Source organism: Colias philodice, chromosome 20 (assembly GCF_061535455.1).
Source record: "Colias philodice isolate Cphi_HAF_F1 chromosome 20, ilColPhil1 Martin Lab GWU primary, whole genome shotgun sequence".
In the NCBI taxonomy this organism is placed as follows: Eukaryota; Metazoa; Arthropoda; class Insecta; order Lepidoptera; family Pieridae; genus Colias; species Colias philodice.
The window spans coordinates 3,918,171-3,944,037 of NC_143105.1; the positions used below are offsets into that span (position 1 = coordinate 3,918,171).

The window sequence follows — 25,867 nt, forward strand, 5'->3', positions numbered from 1 at the left end:
TCCGAATCAGCATCAGACAATTAAAGAAACGATGATATGAAAACGGAATGTTCTTTATCCGAGCAAGATTGCCGGGCTCTGACAAAAGAAAGCTGAATTATTATAATGGGTTTACTCCTGCGGGAATGTCAGGTACATTTGCTGTCAGGTCGCTAAAGAAAACCATTTCCCGAGTTTTGCTTATGAAGTGCATTTGCTACTGTTTCTTTGTTAATGCGGATTTAGTTTGGGAAGTTTGATGGAGTCTAACTGTCAGTGACACTTTTGTAATGTTTATAAGCGATTTATTGTAAAAACGTAATCACAGTTATCGTAGATTAATTACACACTCCAAATTTCTTTGGTCTGAAGTTACATAATAAAATACTGTATTTAGGGTCTGTAGATATCTTATTAATAGTAACACACAACGGAGAGTAAAACTACACAATTAATACTTAGGCTAAGTTTGGTTCATACAATTATTGTATTCAGTTTGAATATTTGATTTCCATATCCTTTTTAATAGTCACAATAAAATTCAACACATTACAATGTAACACAATACAAACACACAAAGTAAAGATATAAGCAAGGGTCTGTCGTGACCAGACCACATCCGTCGTATGGTCATTCCCGATGAGGTTGACCGCTTTTAACATCTAAGGTGTTTATTTTTGTTTTAAAATGTTGGTACAAATTCATTTCTAAATATAATATGTACATACTTATTTGATAATTGAATAAAAACCTTGATCATGAGCCCAGATTTAAATCCTCGTGTTTTCGCCAAATGCTCTAAGGCAATTTGAAAGACCAGACTTTCTGTTTGAAAAAATTACATTCTTCTTTCTTTTCATCAACAATGAATAATTAATACTTTACTTTGACTTTTAAATAAAATGTCCTGCCAATTACGTTCGTTTATTTACCGAAACTAAATACATAATACCTCAAATTATTATATGGTACGATGATATAATTGACTTACTCGCAATAATGCATTCCATTTTCCATGTGGTCAATTAGGTTTGTACTAATTATAGCAATTACATGAAATGTAAATGCACTAGAAATTATGTTAGATATTATATGTATTAACTGGGCATTGTGGTCGTTTGGATGATGGCTGGAGTGTTGGTTTCTGTACTATTTATTTTTCTGGCCACTTGTTTAGTCTGGTTAGAATCGGGAAAAAAAGTCTGGTCATGCTCAGGTCGGTGTCGGTCGGTCTTTGAATTTTTTTAAACAAATATATTCAGACGTTTTTTTCAATCAATTATGAGTATCTAGATTCAAAGTATAGCTTTTCCTTTGTCGGTACCAATTATTCATGTCCATTTTCTGTTCTATGAGTTATGAATCGATTTGATGTAATTTGCTATGTACACATTATGAATTTATTTAAATACTTTCTTTTGCACGCCTCATAAGCGAAGCGTTGAGGTGGGTACTACTGTTATGTCACTTCGCGCAAAACATCTGATTTTTCAAACTTAAAATGTCTTTATGTATCATACATTGCACTTGTAAGATAATACATACACACACATATTAAGAAAAAACACTATTTTTAACGTTCATGATATTTTTGATGTCATTTTTGTTATTTAAACTAGTTAAAAAACAGTTTAAAAAAGTTCTGTCTTGGACGTCCGTGTGTCTGTATGTGCGGATCCTTTTTCTTGTTAACACGATAGCGACCGAAATACTTTACTAATCGAGTCTTTTTTTTCTCTTACGCTTGAGTATGCTCAGGAATAGAACCCTTTCATTTTTCAGGGTCTGATTCGATGTGGTTTAATTGTTATTAAATAAACAAAAATAATAATTAATAAATATTTATTTAAAAAAATTATGAGGCGTGCACTTTTGGATTTTCCAAATTATTTTCCTTCTTTTTCCGGTTATTACGCGAGCAGAGATACTACTTTATAATTCAGTGATTTTAATTTAATCAAGACACAATTTAAAGGAAAAGTTCCTTTCAAAATTAAACCCAATAATGAAATGAACATACTAGACATCAAATTGAATTATTTAACTATAAACTCAAGAATCCAATTCATGCCCTAGTATTCTTTATTGAACCCTTTAATCTCAACAACCCTCAGATTGCGAGAACTACTATCTAATTAAGTTATTATTAATTCACATCCAATGTATATTCAGGGATAAAATTAATTTGAACCAGATTCCAGCTTGATTAAAAATATAAGACCGTAATTGTCCGATTTAATTACATTAACGTAAATAATAGATATTACGAGAGAATTTAAATCTTCAGTCTGATTAAACTTAGTCTTTTCAGTTTATTAACGTTTCATTAAAGTGATTTATTTCATTTCGTTAGGTTTTGTATATGAGGGCGATTTTACGGCGTTTTAAAATTATTTGGGATTCTCGAATGTTCTTTTGGATAATAATTTATATAAAATGGTCTTATTCTAATTGTATTGTGTGCTAATTTTGTTTATTGCAATTTTGTGGAGTCAATCTTCTTTCTTTCTATTTAAAACCTTATTGTTACGAATATATTTTATTATCTTACAAATATTTATTTAGCTAGCCTAGTTTTCTCTTCATTTTGACTTGTAAAAATGTTTATAATAATTTTTAATAGGTATTATAAATGTAATAAATGATAGAGCAGTTGTAATAATGTAATTTAATCGTCTTATATATATATATAAGACGATTAAATTACATTGAATGTACTTTGAATGTACCATATTCTTCAACACAGAACCTCCGAAAAAGTTTTAACTGAAATTTGGCATGCAACTTCGAATACATACGCCTGAGTCCTGACATCTGCTGAATGCAAACTGTTTAAAATTGTTGCTTTATTACTATTTAACAGTACTAGAGCAAATCTATACCTACTAATATTATAAAGATGAAGAGTTTGTTTGTTTGAACACGCTAATCTCAGGAACTACTAACCCGATTTGAAAAATTATTTCGGTGTTAGATCTAAATAGCCCATTTAGCTAAGAAGGCTATTATGGCTGTGCCCGCGGGGCACAGCTAGTTATTACTAAAAAAGTACTTATTAAGTTTTTATTGTATCTCTTACCTGATTTTTACCTGCATTAAATAACATCAAAAAGTCTAACTATGCAGATATTTAATCCATCAGTCCTCGGAATCACAGACACAATAGAAAATCTATTGTGTCGCGCCCCGATCGGGGCTTACGGTGGTCAATGGGTTAAATGCTAGTATGCAAATATTCATAGTCGGGGAGGGAAATCCGACAAGACCGCAGGATCAGGGGCCTGCAGCCGCTTCCTGACTGCGGATGTTGGCGTTTCAATGTACCTTTAATAGTAGCCATTTAAACTTATTTCAATATATTTCATTTATTAATTTACTGTACACAGATTAAAGAAGAATTACCTAGTAGTAGCCCAAAAATAATTGAAACTCGTTTTTATTTTTACACGTAATTTTTTTCGTTAGCGATAATCCTCGATTTACCTACTTATATAGTTAAAATAGTATCTTGTATCGGTATTATGAAGAAAATATTTCATTTATTTAAAAGGTCCTACAGTTTTTTGAAATTCCATTTACAAGTGATGTAGTTTTTTCTTATTTAACCCAGTTTTGCAACAATAATTAATAACCATGATAATAGATTCGCCAAATAATATTCGCTATTGCTTAGGAACACACACTTTTTTATTGAAGTCGGTTAATACAGTGCGTTCGGGTATACACCGTCTTATAATGCTTAAACAAAACCCGGGCGTAACAAAGGAAGACAATAAAATGCGTCTTATTTAATTTTAAACTATGTATACTTGCTTAAATTAAATTTACCCGTTTTTGTTATTAAAAATTCTGTTTAAATTAAAAGCATTTTTTCTTCTTCTGTGTATGACGTTTAATTTAATAGGTAGGTTAAAATGAATACCTACATATTAATAATTTATTCAGGGTTACATACAAGGAAAGGTTAGTGGTACATTTTTTTATTATGTAGGTATACAGCTACAATAATGTACTCAATCATTTACCATAATTTCAAAATAGAAAAAACACATTGAATATTTTCAGTCTAAATTACCGAACAATTTCTTTCAATTTTCCAGTGCATAATGCATGGCGATGACGTCATATAACAGGTGCTAGTATAATATCGATCGGCTGCCATCTTTACTCGCATCGGCGGCTTCTTTAATAAATTATTGCAAATGCCACCTGGCAAATGGATGGTCACGCGTTTCATTTGTACGTGACGTTTATATGCGACGATACGGGGAGGATACGATAAAATATCGTATGGGTTTAAATCGGCACAAAATTAATTTAAAATTTTAATAATAGTACTGTTTCGTACTATCGTATCGTCGATGGTTTGAGTATAATTTAAAACGATATCAAAATGTTGATGCATTAATACTTAACATGTTAAAGTGCTAAAAAATTCCACAGTATTATTGCTACTTACTAATATACGAATCTACATCACGATAAAGGACGGTCAGAAATCCTAAAAAATGTGGCATGCTACACATTAATAAATCATACTTTCGTAATTCCAAACTAAACAACGATTCAAATACCAATTTATGAAATGTACAAAACAAATTTGAATTCAAGTGAACATTTGCTAACATACACTGCAAAATCAGTGAGAGCTTTTTTGCGTGCAACAGCGATTTTTTATCGTGTGATGTAAATAAGAGTTCATATTACTTTCGCATACTTAATAAATATCAGACAGACCAATGACGGATATAAAATTGCCGCTAAATATAGAGATAATAATTATTAATAACAATATTCATGACGTAGGCTGTAAATGAAATGCTATCCATTACACAGAATATATTATGACCTACTATTTTGATATTATGTTTGATGCATAAGGTTTCTTCTGAATAGAAATGAACAATGTTTGTTTTCTATATTATTGTAGTTTATTATAATATATAAACTTCATGCATTAACGAAATCCTTTTTCAAATTAATTATAAAAAATAGCAGGCAAAGCAATTTCGTTATTAAAGAAAACTTCAAGGAAAATTTTGTACTTTAAGTATTGCGAATTTAGACTTTCAATTAATTGTCTTCTTATTCCATTGTAATATAACTAAAATGTTTAAATGCAAATAAATACTATACCTAATTATCTCTCATTTTCGTTGCTGCAAGGCTTTCTACTGAAAGTTATCTTCTTTAAGTTACCAGTAACCGATTGGTGACAGCTGTCACCAATGATTTAATCTCGCCTAAACTGACTTTAAAAATGTTACATAACATGAGAATTTGGAATCAATTTTTGAGGTCGGTTAAAATACTATTAAACACCTATAAATACCCGAAAAGCACCGGCCTGGGTCACCCTTGTCCTCAATGTATTGGCATGCTAACGAAAAACCTTTATGGCTCATTGGTTTTATAAAAGATTTCCATATCAGTAGGGTTTCAAGCGTTTACACATCATATATCATTTAAGAATATTATATAAGGAAAGGCTCGTGTTGTAGTGCAATGGAAATTCTGTTAATATTTAAATTGCCTTTTTTCTCTCAGCTTAGAGGGTCTGACGATTATTACAACTTTTAATACTGTTAACGGTTATGTATGTGTTAGAATTGTTAGATTATCCCCCCTCGACAGCTTTTTAAAACTACAAGTTTAATAGATAATTAATATCTAAGTCTTGTAGTGTATGTTGTACATTTCTCATAGGTGCTTTAAATGTATGTCATGTACCGTCCTATTATAGTTTATTCTCAGAAAGAAACGAATACATTTGAAATAGGGATTACCTGGAAATTTCATATATTTACTGAATTATAAATGTATCTACTACCCATATAATATAAGGGTCTATTTAGAACGATTTCCTTACTAAATTTGGTATAAGTTTACTCTTGAAAAGGGACCGTCCATCAATAGAGTGATGTTTATCGTGACGTTGATGAATACCATGGCCGGTATTATTGGAAAATAGTTTTTATAGGGTTTTTAGATATGAAATAATATAAAATTATTATGTAAAGGTACGATTACTCAAAAACATAATAAATAAAGAAAAAGGGCGTAAGTGCCGAGCACACGTGTCAGACGTGAAACTTCTTTGGCAAGATTTAAAGATACTATAATCGTCGCCTTACTCCATAATGTGACGGTATTGCCACGGCGTGTCTTTGAAATTTTACTCTCAACACGCCTAAAGAAATTTCACTTCAAAACTATAACGTATTTCCCGGTTATTCTTTCCAATCATAAGATGTATCTATAATTAATAAAAAAGTATCCAATACAGTTTTAAATATAAAATCTACGTAAACATCATTACTTTTCAATGCATCCCAGAGTCATTAGTGTAATTCAGTCAGTCACATACATGAGTACAGGTAACGTGCGTTACATATAAAGGGTCACCCTGATATACGATACTGCAAAGACATTTGGATGTACGTGGTTCCCACCCGGTAGTAACTGCTTAATGTAATTGAAGATGTGATTTCTTTGTGGCTAATTAAGGAAATCATTCGGTTAAGTTTGAATTGTTTTACTATCGGAGTATAGTCTGTGCAATCGGTTTAAAAAGTTTGAATATATTAGAACTTAGAATTAGGGAGAGTTCCAGAAATTGTTGATAGAGTCACTGATAGCCTATTTAACACTGTTGTGACACTGTTTTAAATGTATTTCATAATTTTTACTGATATTTAAACTAAATAAAACATGTCCAGAAGTTGGAAGTTACAGTTTTTCAATTGCTGTCTCTCGATTAATTTTATTAATCGGGACAGCAATAAAGGGACAGAAATCTAAAACCCTGCAAGTCAACAAAAAAGACTAAGGGCCGATTTTTCAATGCTTGGATAAAACTTATTCGTCGAATAATGTATAAAACTACCATTTTAAAAACGTATTCTAATTACCCGTATTTGGCAGTTTACATGACATTTTAATATTATCGTGTAATACTTTATTGGACGGATAAGTTTTATCCAAGCATTGAAAAATCGGTCCTTAATATATAGCATTTACTCTTCAGTTATATTGAAAACTAGCTGTGCCCCGCGGTTTTACCTGCGTTGCTCTGCTCCTATTGTTCTAATCGTGATGATATATAATATAGCCTTCCTCGATAAATGTCTAATACTGCAGAAAGAATTTTTCAATTTCGACCACTTATAACATTTTACAACGCTTTATAACATTAGTATAGATAACTAAAAGTAATCAATTTCTAATCCAGATAAAACATGAGATTTCTAAAACCTATCACAATTATCATACAAATTAAGTATTGGTAAACTAAACATCACGCGCGTTGATTTTCACATTACGTTCCTATTTGATTTGATTTGGCGTATTTGAATATGACAATTGGGTGGTTATCATCAATTTCTATTGTAATAGTGAAAATTATACACCGATATATTTAATTTTGAATTAGCTCCCAATGGATCATGCGAAATAAACTCGTTTACAATTCTGTCAAATGAACTGGAAATTATTTAGCTGTTTATATACAACATAAATACATAGGTATTTAATTAGTTTCAATTGATTTGTAATAGCCGGACAATTGTAACATATTAATTATTTAACACAGCTGTGTTATCATAGCCCTTCAAAGTAACTCAATTTTTATTGTGAAATATAAAACGCAGATTTAAGGTTTCATTAAGGGCTGATTTTTCAATCCTTGGTTAATACTTATTCGTCGAATAACGTAATAAACTACCATTTCAAAAATGTATTCTTTGCCCGTCTTTGACAGTTTACGGGTGTCATTTAATTATCGTGTAATACTTTCTGGGCGGATAAGTTTTAACCATGGATTGAAAAATCGGCCCTAAATTTTATTTTATTTCAATTATAAACTTCTAACGTTATGAAACTTATTCTCGATCATTACGCCCTAATGAATAAAATACGCCTGAAAATAAAACACGGCAAAGTTTACGATTCATGTTTGTGTATTTAGGCATTCTTCTTGACTCTTGTACATGTATTTGTTTGAATTCAACATACGTTTTTTATTTCGATATCAGAATGTGATCTCGGATTCTCGAATACATCTTGAATAAGGCCTCGTGATGTATTTTAAGCATTATACAGTATACACACAATACAATATTAATAATTATATATGTATTTTTTAAATTTATTTTTTGTATATATTTCTTAAATTGTACCAAACATCCTTCGTTTTTCTTAATTATTCATCTTTTTAGTAACATTTATTCACAATATATTGAGAGCTTTTCATAGAAATCTAAATAACAAGACACTAGAAGTCGTAAGCGTGCGTGACCTTGTCGCCACTCAGGTGATTTGCACATCACCAGTGCATTCGTCACTGTTCAGTTGCTCTGGAGACGTATGAGTGTATACATGGTGTGTTTCAGCAATTCCCATTGCGGAAATTCTTCCACAAGTTGTAATTATACTTATAAAGGAATAATATTTCATCGGAAAATATATTTTTTTAGAAATAATGCAGTTTTTCCTTAAAATTATAGAATATTTACAAGTATTACGAGTGTCACCATAGTAATCGAAATAACAATGAATGACACAGTCGACCATTCTTATTATCACGTTTGTTCGTATTGAAGCAAAAAGTCTCATATACTTAGGGATGTTATTCTAAAATAAACCGTAAATTCGTGCGTTAGGATACATATTCAAAAGCTTAATTTAATAGATAAGTTAGTTTTCACTAAAATCAACCTGTCCAATAAAAGGCATAGTTTACTTGTGTGTACTGTTTAGCTTTCGGTTTGAATGTGTTGATTTTGGCGACAGCGGTTTTCATACGAATTATGACATTAGAGCACTTCTATGTGTCTTGTTATTTAGATTTCTATGGAGCTTTTACTTGTTGAATTTACAATTTGTACGAACACAAAATCATGGATCATAAAATATGTATGATACATTATATTTAAATTTCAAATCGCGGTCTTGACTTAATCATGAGAATGTCGCTGTTAAAAGCCTTGAGGAAAACGGAAAAGAATAAATCATAATATGTGAAAAAGTTTTAGAAACAACTTCTTTGTATAACAAATGGTACTCAAATCTACAATTACTCACACTAAAATAAGAATATAAAAAAAATTTAAAATAAATATATACCGGCCGAATTGAAAACCTCCTCCTTTTTTGAAGTCGGTTAAAAAGCGAAAAAAGTTGTTTTGTGGTCATTTATTTGTTGATATAATGGACATAGTTTTATACTATTTACATGATGGTAGAGACTAGGATATGCACTAGGTAATTTAAAATCCAGATTGTAGGCGCCAAGATACTCAAATTACTTACATCCAAGTTCATACCTACCAAGAATATTGTTTGTACCTACGTCTTTCTGTTTGTCAGGGCTAATCTCTGGGAAAATCATTAGAAGATAGGGGAGGTTATAGGGCAATATTATGTTATTATTTATGTGGGAATGAGCCACGTGTCTTGAAGCCGTGGGTAATGCAATCAATAATAAAATACATTTTTATATCGGGCAGTTGTATAATAGCTTCATTTTTATCTACAAGTACATACCTATTATATTATGTATAGTAATATGTGTCTGTAATCTGTATGTGACTCAAACATTAAAACTTAAAAGGGTAATTATGCTAGTTTCACATTACACAATTTACAAAGCATAATTTATTACTTTAAAAACTATTGGTAGGTACGTATGTATAATATATTGCGTACTGTTACATTTTGTTTACAAACATACACATATTATTAATGACCTACAATCACCAATAGATGGCGTTAGATGAAATAGGAATGCGTATTTTACATTTCACGACTTCCATTGCTGGTTTTTAAGTGCGATGAATCATTATGGTAAAGGGAAACGCAGGAATGTAGTTAACACAATATGAAAGGTTGACTTTCCTTATATCAATCGCCTTGACTTGTGGATAATCCAAGAATATGGAACGCACACATTCGCATATACAGTAATTAATGCTTGTGCCTCAGCCTAGTAATTTCAGTTAACGAAGTCATATTTTTTAGTATACATTTTACTGTAATTTCAATTATAATTAACTAATGCTGCTAATAAGTTAATAAATAATTATTAGCATATAGCAAATATGTAATTAGTACTAATTATTGTCATTAATATATAGTATATAATAATATTTTGATATTATTATCTCTAACGTTACCTATCTACCTATTCAACTAATTAGGAGTAATTACTAAATTTACATAGTAATTTCAAATTAATAAACTACAACATTTCGTCTTTTAAACATGAGTCGAAAGCAAAATATTTACGCAAATTAGCATAAATTTAAGGCTGTTAAAGTTTTTGTCTGATCACGTACTTTAATAATTACAAGTTACGCTTTTAATACCATGACAAATTTCGCGTGAAACAGCACAACTAATTGTTTAAACTTTAAATTTGTTCTACTGGTGTTCTGCTCTGTGGCGTACGCACACATGCACACGGTACGTAACAACGAGACGTCTGCGTGTGCGCATTCACTGTGCTGCAGTCGTGTTTGATTATTGTGATTCATTGGTGTTGTGGTGAAATTCTCTCGTGATATTTTGTGTTTTTTAACCTTAGTTTAACTGGATTTGTCGTATAATAAGCCGGTAAGTGTTTATATAATTGTTCTTGAATACGTTAGTAATCATTCTTCAGGTGTTTTACTAAACTTTAGCGGTTCCAATCAATGATTCGATATTTTGCGATTAGTGCCGTGGTTGTTATGTTATAATGTACCTACCTATAAAGAAATTATTTCCGTGATTCAACTGTTTGGAAGAGTTAATTATGCTCCGTACTTTGTGGTAATTTGAAACCATATTTAAGTTTATATTATTTTAAAATTGATGCATTAATAAGTCTAGAAAGCGGTATAGTAATTGTTACTTAGGTCATTATTTCTGGCGCGATCGTTAATTCTAACTCGGTCATTGCAATTTGCAACTAGTATGTACCTACCTAATACGTGTATTGCAAATTGCAACTTTTTAACCTAAATATGTATCATATAAAATAATTACATGAAACTGGAACTAAATAGAAATGTTTTGGACGATTCCAACATTATTTTTACCTGTATTTCATAACACTTTAATACCTACTACAAAAGGTGCTCAATTTTGACTTGTCCCTATCTATGTACCTAGTATGTAAGTAGGTATAATGTATTTTTTGCTTTATTTTTGTTGCTGTAATAAATCAAACGTATACAAAAAAATGCATTGCAAAAAATATGTGTACAGTACGCAGAAGGAAAAATAGAAAAACAATAAATTATGCAATAGAGACTTTTTCCTCGTGCAATCGTTTGCTATGAATTTAAATGCGCATTGACATTTATTTAAGTATTTATACCTATTACATATATTATGTGATAACAGACGAGCTACCCATACTCCATAGGTTGATTGATAAATAAACATGACGATTTCCTGCGTTTGTTTTAGACATTAGAAATGAAACGTAGACAGACGAAATGAAACCTTGAAATGTGTAGATAGTATTCTGTATTATCTGTTTAATAAATAAAAAATGTATAGGTAAGTAGGTACCTATACGTACTTTGCCTATTATTTTCTACACTAATATTATAAAGAGGAAAACTTTGTTTGTTTGTTTGTTTGTTTGTTTGATTGTAATGAATAGGCTCATAAACTACTGGACCGATTTTAAAAATTCTTTCACCATTCGAAAGCTACATTATCCACGAGTAACATAGGCTAGGTTTTATCCCGGAAATCCCACGGGAACGGGAACTATGCGTGTTTTTCTTTGAAAACGCGGGCGAAGCCGCAGGCGGAAAGCTAGTATGTTATAAGTTGTTTCAATTACATTCCTGTATTTTCCTAAATACAGGAATAAGATATTGTATTGATGATGTATATAATCGTATGTGGACGCGAAATTCTGAATGAAAATAAGAATCGATGAATCATACCTACCTACTTACATAACTAAAGTTCTGTTTTTAGTTTTTTGCTCGCAAAACTCAAATAGCCTTGAAATTGTTACACGTTGCATGTCTATGGTGCGGTGTTTTCTTCTATTGAAAATAGACCGTACATACTGTTTAGGAAATTAAATGTACAAAAAAAAAATGTAAACAAGCGTTCCTCTTCGAGAATTTTTTATTCATCCTAATAGGTAGGTAGGTCATGTTTTTAATAAAATTGATTGTTTGTTATACATATTATTTATTTGACTTACATTTGCAAATTCTGAGTTGTTGTTTGCAAGGCATAAAAACATTACTCAGATTTCAGACCATATTGAATTTCAGTCTAAAAAAATGTGATGTAAATTATTTTAAATACATAATTACAATTAGTTTCACTATCGATATAATTAATTATTAAGGTGATGAATTAATTTTTCTAACATTTACGGCCCTTTTTAAACCTTCGTAATTTTTATATTATTAAAGTTGTCGTGATGAAAATTCTTGACAAGAAAGTTCAATAGTTACACAATACGTCTACCGTTTTAGAAACATGATTCCATGATATTTTCTCGATAGAAAAAAAATACAAAGTTCTCATTGTTATTTTTTTATAATCTCTGGCATCTTCAAAATAACAAACGTAAAGTTACGACTTTTTGGATATTAACCATAAAATATACAACCTATACGTCTACCGATTTAGAATTTTGAAATATGCGATGGTTTTGAATTAAACAAGAAATACTTGAAATTAGCGCGCGACCAGCCAATATAGCGAGAGCCGCCCTGTACCTTCCTACCCCGATCGCTGCACGAGTCATTCCCGCTACGGCCGTCACACGGGGAACTTGTGTCGCTCGCGCAATCGTAAAAAAGGGTGACAACACGATAAGACAAAATGAGACAAATGGGGACAATAAAGAAAATAAGAAGAAGAAACATAAAGGTTGGAGAAAAAAGAATGCTTACAATTGGAACAAATTAATGAAGTAAGTTGGTTTTATTTTAAATTTGATGATAATTGTATTATAGACGATGTTTGATATGTACCCCTGTTTTAAGTACATAACGAATGTGTAAGATTTTTTTCATTTATAGCATAGATAATCTTTTCAGAAATCCGGAATCCAGAAGGAAAATAAACCCACTGATTGTTCACAATGTGAAACCACTCCTTCCTAAGTACCTTTATTCAGTCAAAAATGTATGTTATCAACGTTCTACTGGTTTTATCGCATGATTCCATTTTTAGCAAAAAGCAACAAAGTGCAAAGAAATAAAAAATCATGGTGAACTTAGTGGAAGTATGGCGGACGTGATATGGAACAGGAGCTCATTGGAGTAGTATTATATTTAAAAAAAATACGAAAAAATTTCAAGAATTACATTTCTTAGTAGGTGGTAGATAAGTATGTTGTATAAAGAATTTGATGTTGATATTTATTTCATTTATACTTACTACACCTGTGCGGGAAATTGCTTAGTACTAAAACAGGTTTATATTCATATTTACATAGTAATGTGAGTTTTAATTTCGAAAAATTTTGTGTAAGTATATTAAATTGAGTTCCTGGGTGATCTGGAAACACAATTGGGCCCGGAAGATGGCGCTGCAGTCACTCCTCCTAATCACATGAACCGATTTGGATGAATATTTGTGTGCACATTTCATTGTTGTGGGATGATTGGTTGATTCGTTTTCACATTAGCTAATATTATGTATTTTTGTTGTAAACTTAATTTAATGTTTATAATACATTATTATTGGTATAAATAAGCCAGTGTTCGTCTCACATTGCTGTACCTGCCTACCTACCCTACCAGGGCCTAACTTTGTTCTGGCTATTTTATTTTGATTATTTGTAATGAATAATTACAATTATAATAGAGTGCAAAAAATAAATACATGCGTCAATATATTTTGTGTTTTTTTTTAAAACAATTTCTCTATTTAAAAAAATATCATTCCGACCGCGGCTTTGCCCGCTTGGAATTAGGTTATATCGTGAATCCTGTTTTATCCCACAGAAGTGTTCAGTTCGGATAAAAGTATCCTATGTGTAAATCCAGGCAATTAGCTATATTTTATCAAAATTGGTAATGTAGTCTTGACGTGATTAAGTAACAACCAACAAAAAAATATACAAATTAACATCCAAAGTTTCGCATCAGTTTTACTGTATTAGTGATATCTTCCACTCTTTGACTGAGAAGAATTAGGGTTTATAACTTCTTTCAGAAATAGTACCTTTCATTTCTGGGCATGATGTAATATCTACGTCAGCATCAAATTCTATCTAAATCAATTCAGTAGTCCGCGTAATTAGGTACCATTTCATTTTTTCAGAGTAACAATATTTTTTGTTATTTTAAAGATTATTTATAACCTGTATTATTTTGTAATAAAGTAAACATTACGAAATAATAATAATTAATAATTATTAATAATGTCTAAGTAGTTGTTAAAAAGAAGATAATTTTGTGTTTATAAGCAAGAAAATAAAACCAATAAATCAACAATTAAATATATGTATAACAATATTATAACTGTATGACGACTCCATGTACATGTTTGTCCCGAGTCGGCCAGCGGCAGCGCGGCGAGTATGCAAGAATGACTTCGCGCACACCCGCGTTCGCGATAGCGAGCTATTAGACTCCGCCCGACAAGCAGTGGATTTTTTTTTGTGTATCGTCTTAATTAAACAGTATAAGCACATTCATTATTATTGCAGAGTTTGTAAATAAAATTAAGCGGTTGCAAAAACTTAGTAACCGCCCACCCACGTTTAGGTATACAAAAAATGTCAGAAATAGACATAAATATAGATTCACAAAATAATAAAAATAACAACAAATGATTACACTAGCTATCAATTTAAAATGGTTTCAACTTTCAAATAATTACAACCGCAGAAAATTTCAATTAATGCATCTATCGCGAAGTATTGATAACAACGCATTAACATTTGATAATAAACCCTTTTGTATGGTAATAAGGTTGTATATTTTGTTGTTAGTTGTTATACATTTATACGTAGGTATACATAAACGAGGTCTCAGAACACCATAGAATTTAATCGGCTGAATTGTTCGCATCGTGCGTCGTTACGATCGCGATGGTAACTTCGAGAATACATGTTGATTATTATAAGGGATGAAATAATAATATTATGTAGAAAATAAACAGCAGCACGATTAGTTTGAATTCGTTTACTTACAAAAAATCTTTTTATTTTTTGGGATGACAGTACCTGCTCTACATTTTTATTTTAATAAGTTATTTTTTATTTTATTATAAATATCAGTCATTAAAAAATAATATACCGATCGATTTGTAATATTTACATCTTTTAAATGATGTAGAACATGCATATTACGATGTTAAATAAATAAAATTGTTTTTATATTTTCAGACGAAATGCAGGTAGCTAGGCGAGACTGGTGTTGTGGAGGCAGCCTTCAAATAAAATGCTTTATTATTGGATATATGAATTTGGCAAGTAACACTTATCATTATTAACAACCCATTTTATTTATTACTACAGCAATATAGTGCCACAGATAATATAATATATAGTAGACACAATATAATATGATAGTATAGTTAGTACTTTGTAATTACATGTACACAAATGATTAAAAACATTGAAAAGCAATTTTTGTTAATGAGTAACCCACTCAAAACTATTTAAAAATGATTAACAGCACTGAAAAACTAATGTTTAACACTGAGTGTGTTTAAACACTCAAAACAAAGCAAAAGCCGTTTTATATTGTCTTCCACTGAGAAGAATCAGCAAGGAACGTTTGTTTCAAATATTTCTACCACTTTCTACCTTAGGGTTAATCCCCGCCAAAACTACTAAAGGTCAATGAAACTACAAAGTAAATAGTGACGTATTTTATTCAATAACTCGTGAATCATAAACATTGTATCTCTGTGACGTCATCCATACAAATACATAATAATATTGAAGCGTCTGTTTGTAGTGACAAAATAACAATTATATCTATAAGTATTATATATAGGTACCTACTATGGACACTTTAAAAATAACATACTTAATTGTTTTATGGACTTTGTTTCTATTTCATCCGTCTAGGCCAATTGTGAAGAAACTTTCGTTAGAGAATATGATTATAACACAGCACTTACTTATATTATTATAAAGAGTGCAAGAGTGCAAGTAAACAAAAGTCAATTTTGGAATTAGAAATGAATAATTAAAGCTCTAAGGATAAAGCTTTAACGGGATAAATTCTCGGGTGTCAGTTTGTATATAAAATATATTGAAGAGTTTGACCTTTGACGATGAATACGCAATACTACGGTATAAGGTTTAAACCTGTTTCACATACCGATAAAAACCTTCGTCATTTAAGGAAAAAGTGAGTCCAAAACTTTCTGTAGAGCTTTTTACGTAAGTTCATAAAAAACGCTATTTTTCCCTTAAAATAATAATATGATGCATGTTTCTATAAATTATATAATTATTGAAAACAAATCCGTTTGTTACTACACAGATTTGTTCAGGAAGGTCATGTGAATTAAATAATTCACAAGATAAGAGAGTTCAAATGCACTGATAACATTTACATATCCGATAATAATAATTAATTAAGTTAATGAAAGGTTATATCATGTAAAATTATATTAATAAATTAAAAAATAACGGGATTTAAAATATTTGGTATAATATATGCAATAAATGCACATAACCTTTTTTAATAGAAGACGTGACATAGATATTAAATGAATTACCTATACCAGGTAGTACTAGGTAGTATAGTCAATGTACTAGGTAGTATATTCTATAACTATACATTTAGGTATATACGAAATATCCTTTATGATAATCTTTTGAACTACCATCTCACATTAAACGTAACTTTTCTTCATTCAAGCCCCTTTAGTTAATAAACAAGTCTCACAAACTTACCAAAAACACATTAAATACAGCTGGAAACAGTTTTTCATAGTTCCTATCTAGTATACGAAAATCTCTTGAAACAAACGTTCGCAATTAACTGGTAAACCCGCATGCAAAAATACAACAGGGTTTTTTTTTTATCTTCCTCATTCGTACGATATGGGTGCAATTGTTAGTATTTTTGTGACAATTTATGCAGGATTATGAGTTGGATTTGAAAATTTAATCGCTAGAGGGTTTTATGAAACCTTTGTCATGAAGTTACGGTGATAATGCATATATTTGCTGAGTTGTTTGTTCAATAGTCGATGAAATAGATTATGTACATAATAATTAATAATCTATTTAAACAAGAGATAGTAGACACTTCATTTTATAATCCAAAGTATAACCTATCAAACGGATTTTTTTTATTAATCTACAATATACTACATACACATATTATAAAATACTAGCTTTCCGCCCGCGGCTTCACCCGCGTTTTCAAAGAAAAACATAGTTCCATAGTTCCCGTTCCCGTGGGATTTCCAGGATAAAACCTATCCTATGTGTTAATCCAAGTTACCTTCTATATATGTGTGCTAAATTTCATTGTAATCGGTTCAGTAGTATTTACGTGAAAGAGTAACAAACACACACACACACACACACATCCTCACAAACTTTCGCATTTATTATAATACTAGCTTTCCGCCCGCGGCTTCGCCCGCTTTGTCTAAAACCTAATAAATTATATACTAAAAGTTAAAACCTTCATCTTGAATCACTCTATCTATTACAAAAAACCGCATCAAAATCCGTTGCGTAATTTTAAAGATTTAAGCATACATAGGGATATAGGGAAATAGGGACAGAAAAAGCGACTTTGTTTTATACTATGTAGTGATTAATAGTAAGATAAGATATAGATAGACTAGCAAAATAAAATCTAGCAATTTTAATGTGACTATATGTTATATGCAATTCAATAAGTGCATTGACTTCATAATAGCTCATTGCATTCCATTAAAATAGTAGACATGAATCATTTAAGGAAAACTACACATTTTATTAATAATGGTTTAGACTTTAGACTTCGGAGTTTATACTAAAAGGATTTTGAACGCTTATAAAGGCGTTTAAGCTAAATTATGTAATTTATATACAACTATTTGTCCATCCGAGTCTGCGTCAAAACAAATTTGTTGTTAGTCCATTGAATGAGTCCCTCCAAGGGGGGTCTAGAGTGCGTGAGTTAGTAACGTAAGATGTTTCTTCGGAAACATGTCAAGAGTCCCTAGGTAATAAACATACTAAAACCCCGGGCTACTAGGAGGAGCCCCGGAGTGGGGGGAGGGGGGAAATGGGTCCATTTTTTCATTTTTCGCTTAAATCTCAAAAACGGTACATGTTAGAGAAAAACTTTCAAGGAAAAGTTGAAAGGCCATAAAATTATCTACAAGTTGTACCTAAATCATTTTTTCCTATATCCTACCGTTTCTGAGTTATACGCAGTAAAACATCATTTTGGCTCAAACAATTTCCACATCAATCGATCAAAAAATATTTCTTTCTTCCAAAAAACTCAAATGTGCAACTTGTGACCAGTACTGATAGATTGCTCTTAATTAGGTCTTTAATTGGTAAAATAAACACATTCCTCCATGGAAGCCTTTAGGAGGAATCGATTGTCAAAATATTATATTAGGGCAGTTTTAGTTACTGAACTTGATCTTTTTATTTTTTTCTTCCAAAAAACTCAAAAGTGCAACTTGTGACCGGTACAGATAGATTGCTCATAATTAGGTCTATCATTGATAAAAATACCAGATTCCACCACGGAGGCGTTAACGGGGAATTGAATTTTATTAGGGTAGTTACGATACTTGAACTTTTTATTTTTTTTCTCCAAAAAAACTCAAAAGTGCAACTTGTGACCGATATTGATAGATTGCTCTTAATTAGGTCTATCATTGATAAAAATACCAGATTCCACCATGGAGGCGTTTACGGGGAATTGAATTTTATTAGGGTAGTTAGTTAAAAAGTTCATGTATCGTAACTACCCTAATAAAATTCAATACCTCCTAAACGCCTCCATGGTGGAATCTGGTTTTTTTATCATTGATAGACATAATTATGAGCAATCTATCGATACCGGTCACAAGTTGCACTTTTGAGTTTTTTGGAAGAAAAAAAATAAAAAGTTCAAGTATCGTATCTACCCTAATAAAATTCAATTCCCCGTAAACGCCTCCGTGGTGGAATCTAGTATTTTTATCAATGATAGACCTTATTATGAGCAATCTATCGATACCGGTCACAAGTTGCACTTTTGAGTTTTTTGGAAGAAAAAAATAAAAAGATCAAGTTCAGTAACTCAAACTACCCTAATATAGTATTTTGACAATCGATTCCTCCTAAAGGCTTCCATGGAGGAATGTGTTTATTTTACCAATTATAGACCTAATTAAGAGCAATCTAACAGTACCAGTCACAAGTTGCACTTTTGAGTTTTTTGGGAGAAAAAAAATAAAAAGATCAAGTTCAGTAACTCAAACTACCCTAATATAGTATTTTGACAATCGATTCCTCCTAAAGGCTTCCATGGAGGAATGTGTTTATTTTACCAATTATAGACCTAATTAAGAGCAATCTATCAGTATCGGTCACAAGTTGCACTTTTGAGTTTTTTTGGAGAAAAAAAATAAAAAGTTCAAGTATCGTAACTACCCTAATAAAATTCAATTCCCCGTTAACGCCTCCGTGGTGGAATCTGGTATTTTTATCAATGATAGACCTAATTATGAGCAATCTATCTGTACCGGTCACAAGTTGCACTTTTGAGTTTTTTGGAAGAAAAAAATAAAAAGATCAAGTTCAGTAACTCAAACTACCATAATATAATATTTTGACAATCGATTCCTCCTAAAGGCTTCCATGGAGGAATGTGTTTATTTTACCAATTATAGACCTAATTAAGAGCAATCTATCAGTACCGGTCACAAGTTGCACATTTGAGTTTTTTGGAAGAAAGAAATATTTTTTGATCGATTGATGTGGAAATTGTTTGAGCCAAAATCATGTTTTACTGCGTATAACTCAGAAACGGTAGGATATAGGAAAAAATGATTCAGGTACAACTTGTAGATAATTTTATGGCCTTTCAACTTTTCCTTGAAAGTTTTTCTCTAACATGTACCGTTTTTGAGATTTAAGCGAAAAATGAAAAAATGGACCCATTTCCGCCCTCCCCCCACTCCGGGGCTCCTCCTAGTGGCCCGGGGTTTTAGTATGTTTATTACCTAGGGACTCTTGACATGTTTCCGAAGAAACATCTTACGTTACTAACTCACGCACTCTAGAACTTTTTATTCAATGGACTATGTAATGTTCTTTAAAAACGTGAATGTTTCTGAGCATGGAAGAGCGGACATTTCTTCGTATTTCACAAAATCTACTTTACGGATTTTGGTGATACTTGACAGTGTTTATGAACAAGAAAAATGTATGCTATAGAAATACTTACTTTTTCCATCTACTGTTACAAGTTACAACCAATGACTTACTTGACTTACGTTCCTGTGTTTCCTAGATGGTGCAGAGGGTCCTTTGGCAACACTATTCTGATATTATACATATGTACATATTAAATTAAAATTGATATGATCTCAAAAGCATTTACGGAGTTTCTTGCCATTTCTTCTCCGTAGAAGCAGAATTCCGAATCGGTGGTAAATCTTAAAACTATATGTTCCTAATGACGATTCAAAAGTGCTTCTAGAAGAAGTCTAAATAGCTGGGTCCACACTGGACGATCCACCGCGATCCGATCGCGCGCGGCAGGCGCGCGATCCAAAGATGCGGGCGGTGTGGACGTGCCGCGCGCGATCCATGCACGCGTTTTGGAGCGCGCGCTCCCTACCTCGTGCAATCCGTTAGCGGGCGGTTTTTGTACCTGCTTCAAAGGTGCCTCAGTTGCGTGATGCGTGCGGTGTGGACGGTTGGGTTGGATCGCGCGATCCACCTCACCATGGACATCTCAGAAAGTCGAATATCTCAAATTGATTAGCATTCATTCTTGCAAAATTGTGTTCAACTTCATCTGAAACTAACTCTGGGTACAGCTGAGTCCCAGATGCCAGTCGATTTTTATAAAATTGTTTCACCCAAAACCGTCGATTTCTTTTTCTTGATTTTTTGCGCAAACATTTCAGTATAATTTAGACTGGCTGAATCACGGATCGCCTTAGGATCACTTGGAGCGCATATTTGGGATCGCAAGTTTTTAAAGTGGATCGGCCTAACATGATCCACGATCCATGCTCTGCGATCCTGGATCGCGGATCGCGGGATCACTGGATCATCCGGTGTGGACCCAGCTATTGAATAAATAAATGTTTGTTTAAGTTGATGGAAACACCTAGTTACAACAAATCTGAGTAGTCAAAAGACTAACAAATCTAATAATTACATAGTAATTAAAATTTCCCAATGCTAATCGACAATATTTTACAGATCGCAAGCATCGTGGACATTGGATGTCACCTCCTCGTAGTCGCCATTGTTACCAAGGGTTTCCAATGCGACGTTGACAAAGATAGTGTAAGTTTACAAACGAAAACATGGTCGTTGTAATGGTTGGATTTTACAATTCGTTGTACGAATGGATATTTTCATATTTTAGATTACCTAAAGTGAATCGATTAGTAACGCTTATATAAATTTGTATTATTTGGTTGATTTTAATGGATATTATGATGTAAAATGTTACAAATAGGTTCCAACAATCTTTAAATACAATGAAGTGTGCTTTTAAAAATATCTAAGTCTTTATAATTATTAATATCATCAATATATCTAAGTAAAAAGAGTAATTTCATTTTTCTGTTAAGGATTTTTTACATAGGTAATTATAGATAATACACAAAACACTTCGTCAACCGGGTTAATTCATAGGCCATAGCGAAATAAACATTTAAAATATAAATAAAACCAACAACAAAAAAACACTTGTAACATGTCTATAATTTAATTTTTTTTTTTCAGCTCCGTCTAACAGACTGGCCATGGCTTGAACCAGTGCTTCTGGTGCTCAATCTAGGAACTCATGGTTTCTATCCCTTCCCGCTAATACTGCGTTCATACAGTGACCCTAATATTGACTACTTTCCGATGCCTGGACAACCCCGGTGCTACCCTGGGATGCTGCATGTCTATCTCATTGATATTTTGAACTTTTTGATCAACGCAATATGGTTCAGATTCGTTCTGTCGTTCGTTGCGGCTGTGCATAAGGTATGCTTATATTCTATACATAATACAATATGAACTTTGTTCTGCCAAGACACTATAAATACCTACATAATGTCAGACAAATCAAATAATCACGAAAAGTTTAATAAGAATCGGTCTAGCAGTTTCAGATGCGATCGGTCACAAACACTTTTCTGCCCCTGATTCTAATTTGACAAAATTTTATGGAAAAATATCTACAGTAACAATTCTATCATTATGTAATTACTAGACATCGGATTATATGCACTAACAAAATCAAAAAACCTTTATTATTTTTATATATTTTAATCAAAGATTGTACAAAAACAGCGAAATTCTCTAAAAATTAAAAATAGTTTTTGTAGCAATATACAATTAAGCATTTTTTCAAATTTTCGAGCGCAAATTTGTGAAGTTTGTCACCCGCGAGCCCAGTGTTGCCACCTTAGACCATTTCGGGCTAAATCTAGCCCTTTTTCGGAAATTCAACCCGTGTTTTGAGTTTTTAGCCCCAAAAGGGCCTAGCCCTACTTTGAATGTCTCAAAATTCACTTGAAATAGAGCCCGTTTTCAAATTTTTTGCCATTTTACCATGTCAAAATAGGCTTTGTTTACTCGCTGAGCGTTCTGGTTGACTAATAAAGGTTAGTCAACAATCAAAATGCTCAGATTCGGAATAATTACATTACAAAATTGTAATTAAACTAAAAAAAATGTCACTTTTAAGCGTTCTGGCGGTACTCGCGTCTAATTTATTCGTGATTTTTTCGCTCTGTTTACTTTTTAGCCCTTTCTAGCCGTTTTCAGAAAATCGAGGTGGCAACACTGCGCGAGCCGCACTGTCAGTCAGTCAGCCACTGCGCCTCCCAATCCCGCTACTTAACAAAATATGCACGATTGGGGAAAAAGGCTAAAATATGCACTAACACCGTAATTAGACAGTTTTATGCATTTGCATATGCAAACATGCAAATGCATATAATCCGATGTCTAGTAATTACCATGTAATTACTATAATAATTAGCCTATTCTGAAATTAGTCTTTTTATTATTGACCTGTGTTTTAAACATGATAATAATAAAAAAAAAACAATAAAAATTCACAGAAAGATCCAGAACCCATGCGAATGTTCTACGGTCTATCCGTCCTGAAGTTGGTTCTGCAAATGCTATACATAGCATACCAACCCGACCGCGACGACTTCACTGTGGAAGGCTACTGGTTCATCAAACTGATGGATGTTTGTAAGTTATTTAATTTTATTTAATAGGTATCTAAAAATTATTCTTCTAGAACATATAAAAATCTTCCTATTATTCATAAAAAATCTCATCTTCAAAGCATTTGAATGCTATTAAATTAAATATTAAAATTTTTTATGCATGATCTTATATATATGTTACGGCTAAAGGTAGGTGAGAACATAAACTTAAGATTAGCCGGCTAAACTTAGGTTTATTTTCGACGAGGTGTTAATGTTAGTTTGTTCTATCTTTAGCCGGCTAAACTTAAGTGTAACCGCAGGCCCGTGGCTAAAAATGTCGGGGTGGGTAGATTTGGTTACTATAATACATGTAAGGAACAGGGCGAGTGTTTTCTGGCACTTCGCCGGCTGCTGCCGCAGCACGCTCGCTGCGCTCGCTCGGCTCGTGCGGGTCTTAAGAGTTCTAACCTAACCTAACCTAGCCACCAGCTTTCTGCCCTGAGTCGGGGTGGGTAGATTTGGTTACTATAATACATGTAAGGAACAGGGCGAGTGTTTTCTGGCACTGTGCGGGCCCCTCAAGCCCTCCACCGGCCCGGCGCTAACCAAATCTACCCACCCCGACATTTTTAGCCACGGGCCTGCGGTTACACTTAAGTTTAGCCGGCTAAAGATAGAACAAACTAACATTAACACCTCGTCGAAAATAAACCTAAGTTTAGCCGGCTAATCTTAAGTTTATGTTCTCACCTACCTTTAGCCGTGACATATACAACTGATTATGATTTTTATGCAATTTCGTAAACCATAAGTAAAGTATTTATTAAAGATTTTTAAGTATTCAAAACAGATTTTTAAGTACCGTATTAAATCGCTAACATAATACAATTTTAAAATGTTATTCCATTTATTAATTAGCTTACGTACAAAATTTAAAAAAACAAAAACTTATTCCACAGGCGTAGCAGCTATTTTCCTGTTTATAATCCACAAGTACATAAAGCAATTGATGATCGAAAGAGCGCAGCTTATCGTGGATCAGCCGCCATCTTACGTCGAGTGTTTAATTAATGGTGGGAAGCCACAGATAGAAGAAAAGAAAGAAGCCATAGTGACAGTAGAACAGGGCAAAGACAATACCAATGTTGCTACTACATAATTTTAGTCTATGGGTATATTTTACGAATTTAAATTTTGATTCCTATTCTTTTTATTTTTTTTTTTATTAGTAACCCGTCTTGACATCAAAATTTGGAAATTGTGTTAAAATTTTCTTGTAAGTAAATTATATTATATTCTTAGACGAAACGAATTGGTATGGTATATTTTAAGTATTTTTAGTTTTTAATAATTGTTAAAACGAAGATTTGTAATCTCAAATAAATGGACACTTATTATAAAGTTTCTTATTACTTTAGATTACTTTACTCTTTAAATTTAAAAATGAAAACAAGTAAACTGCACACAATATTAAAATTAAAATTGTAAGTAATAAGTTGTCAATGTTTTTTGTAAAAAAATTGTAATTGATTTAATTTTATTTATGAATCTAAATTGGAACATTAAACCTCGATTTTAATTTACAAAAGTGTTTCCTACATCATTAATTTGGTACATTTTTCCATTCCAAGATTATTTTTAAACCTAAAACACCTTGTTAATACATTACACAGGCATAATCCGTTTAATACTATAATAACAGATCACGACTGTGAGGCTGAAATAATAAAAGCTTCAAAGGAAATTGTTCAGTAAAGTGAAAGGAATAGATGCGAAAATCGTTCGCTGTAAAATGTATGAGTGGTGTTATTTTGATCATTATTGTATTTGGAGAGTTTCCAAAGTCCTCAGCAGGTTGTGGTGAACAGTAATACCTGTGATGCTCTTTATTAATTTTACTGTGCATTTTAACACAGTTTGTGTGCGGTCAGATTTGTAAAACTTCTAAATTGACCTACTTATATTGAACTTTAAACTTGATATTAAAATTAAGAATAGCAAGGGAAGAGCTAAAGCTGTAAGTAAAAACGATTAAAAAAGATAACAATTAAGAAATTATATGGCTAATGAATATGCTGGAAAGAATCTCCAATTGTTGGCAACGGCAATGATTATTACCATTTCGAATTCTCTAACATAATTGGTGTCTGAATATATAAGAGTAAGAATTGATATTAGATAAAATAAAATATACAGTGATAGAGCTGTATAGAATTTTAATATAAAGTTTAATCTATGGAGCTTGGATACATATAAATCTGATTTATTTTAAAGTTATATTAGTTAACTGACGGACTTATGAACATATAATTGTGTTAAGAGTATGTTCTATATTTTTTGTAGTCTGAAAAAGTTTATTGGAAGGTGGAAAAAGACTGTGGAGTTCTTACAGGAGACAATGAATTATCTTCGTGGACAAGATTTAGAACGTCACGGTGCATTAACGAGGGATCGCCATTAAGTCTGCATAGTTGATTTTTCCATGTCCCCTAGTGGGGTAAGGGGAAGATGCATTGTACATCTGTTTCACTGATCGATTTTATTTAGG

At 32.0% G+C, this 25,867-nt stretch overlaps 2 protein-coding genes across 2 annotated transcripts in view; both read left to right on the plus strand.

Annotated features, from left to right (window-relative positions):
• Window positions 1–25,867, plus strand: part of Atu (Another transcription unit) — a 463,287-nt gene that overhangs the window by 406,458 nt on the left and 30,962 nt on the right. The gene's annotated exons all lie outside the window — the stretch shown is intronic.
• Window positions 10,434–24,720, plus strand: LOC149479363 (uncharacterized). The gene is made up of 6 exons (XM_089707968.1): window positions 10,434–10,590; window positions 15,341–15,423; window positions 21,356–21,442; window positions 21,887–22,135; window positions 23,221–23,359; window positions 24,279–24,720. Exons 2-6 carry the CDS (start codon window positions 15,346–15,348, stop codon window positions 24,476–24,478), a joined length of 753 nt encoding a protein of 250 aa, XP_089564094.1. The 5' UTR covers window positions 10,434–10,590; window positions 15,341–15,345; the 3' UTR covers window positions 24,479–24,720.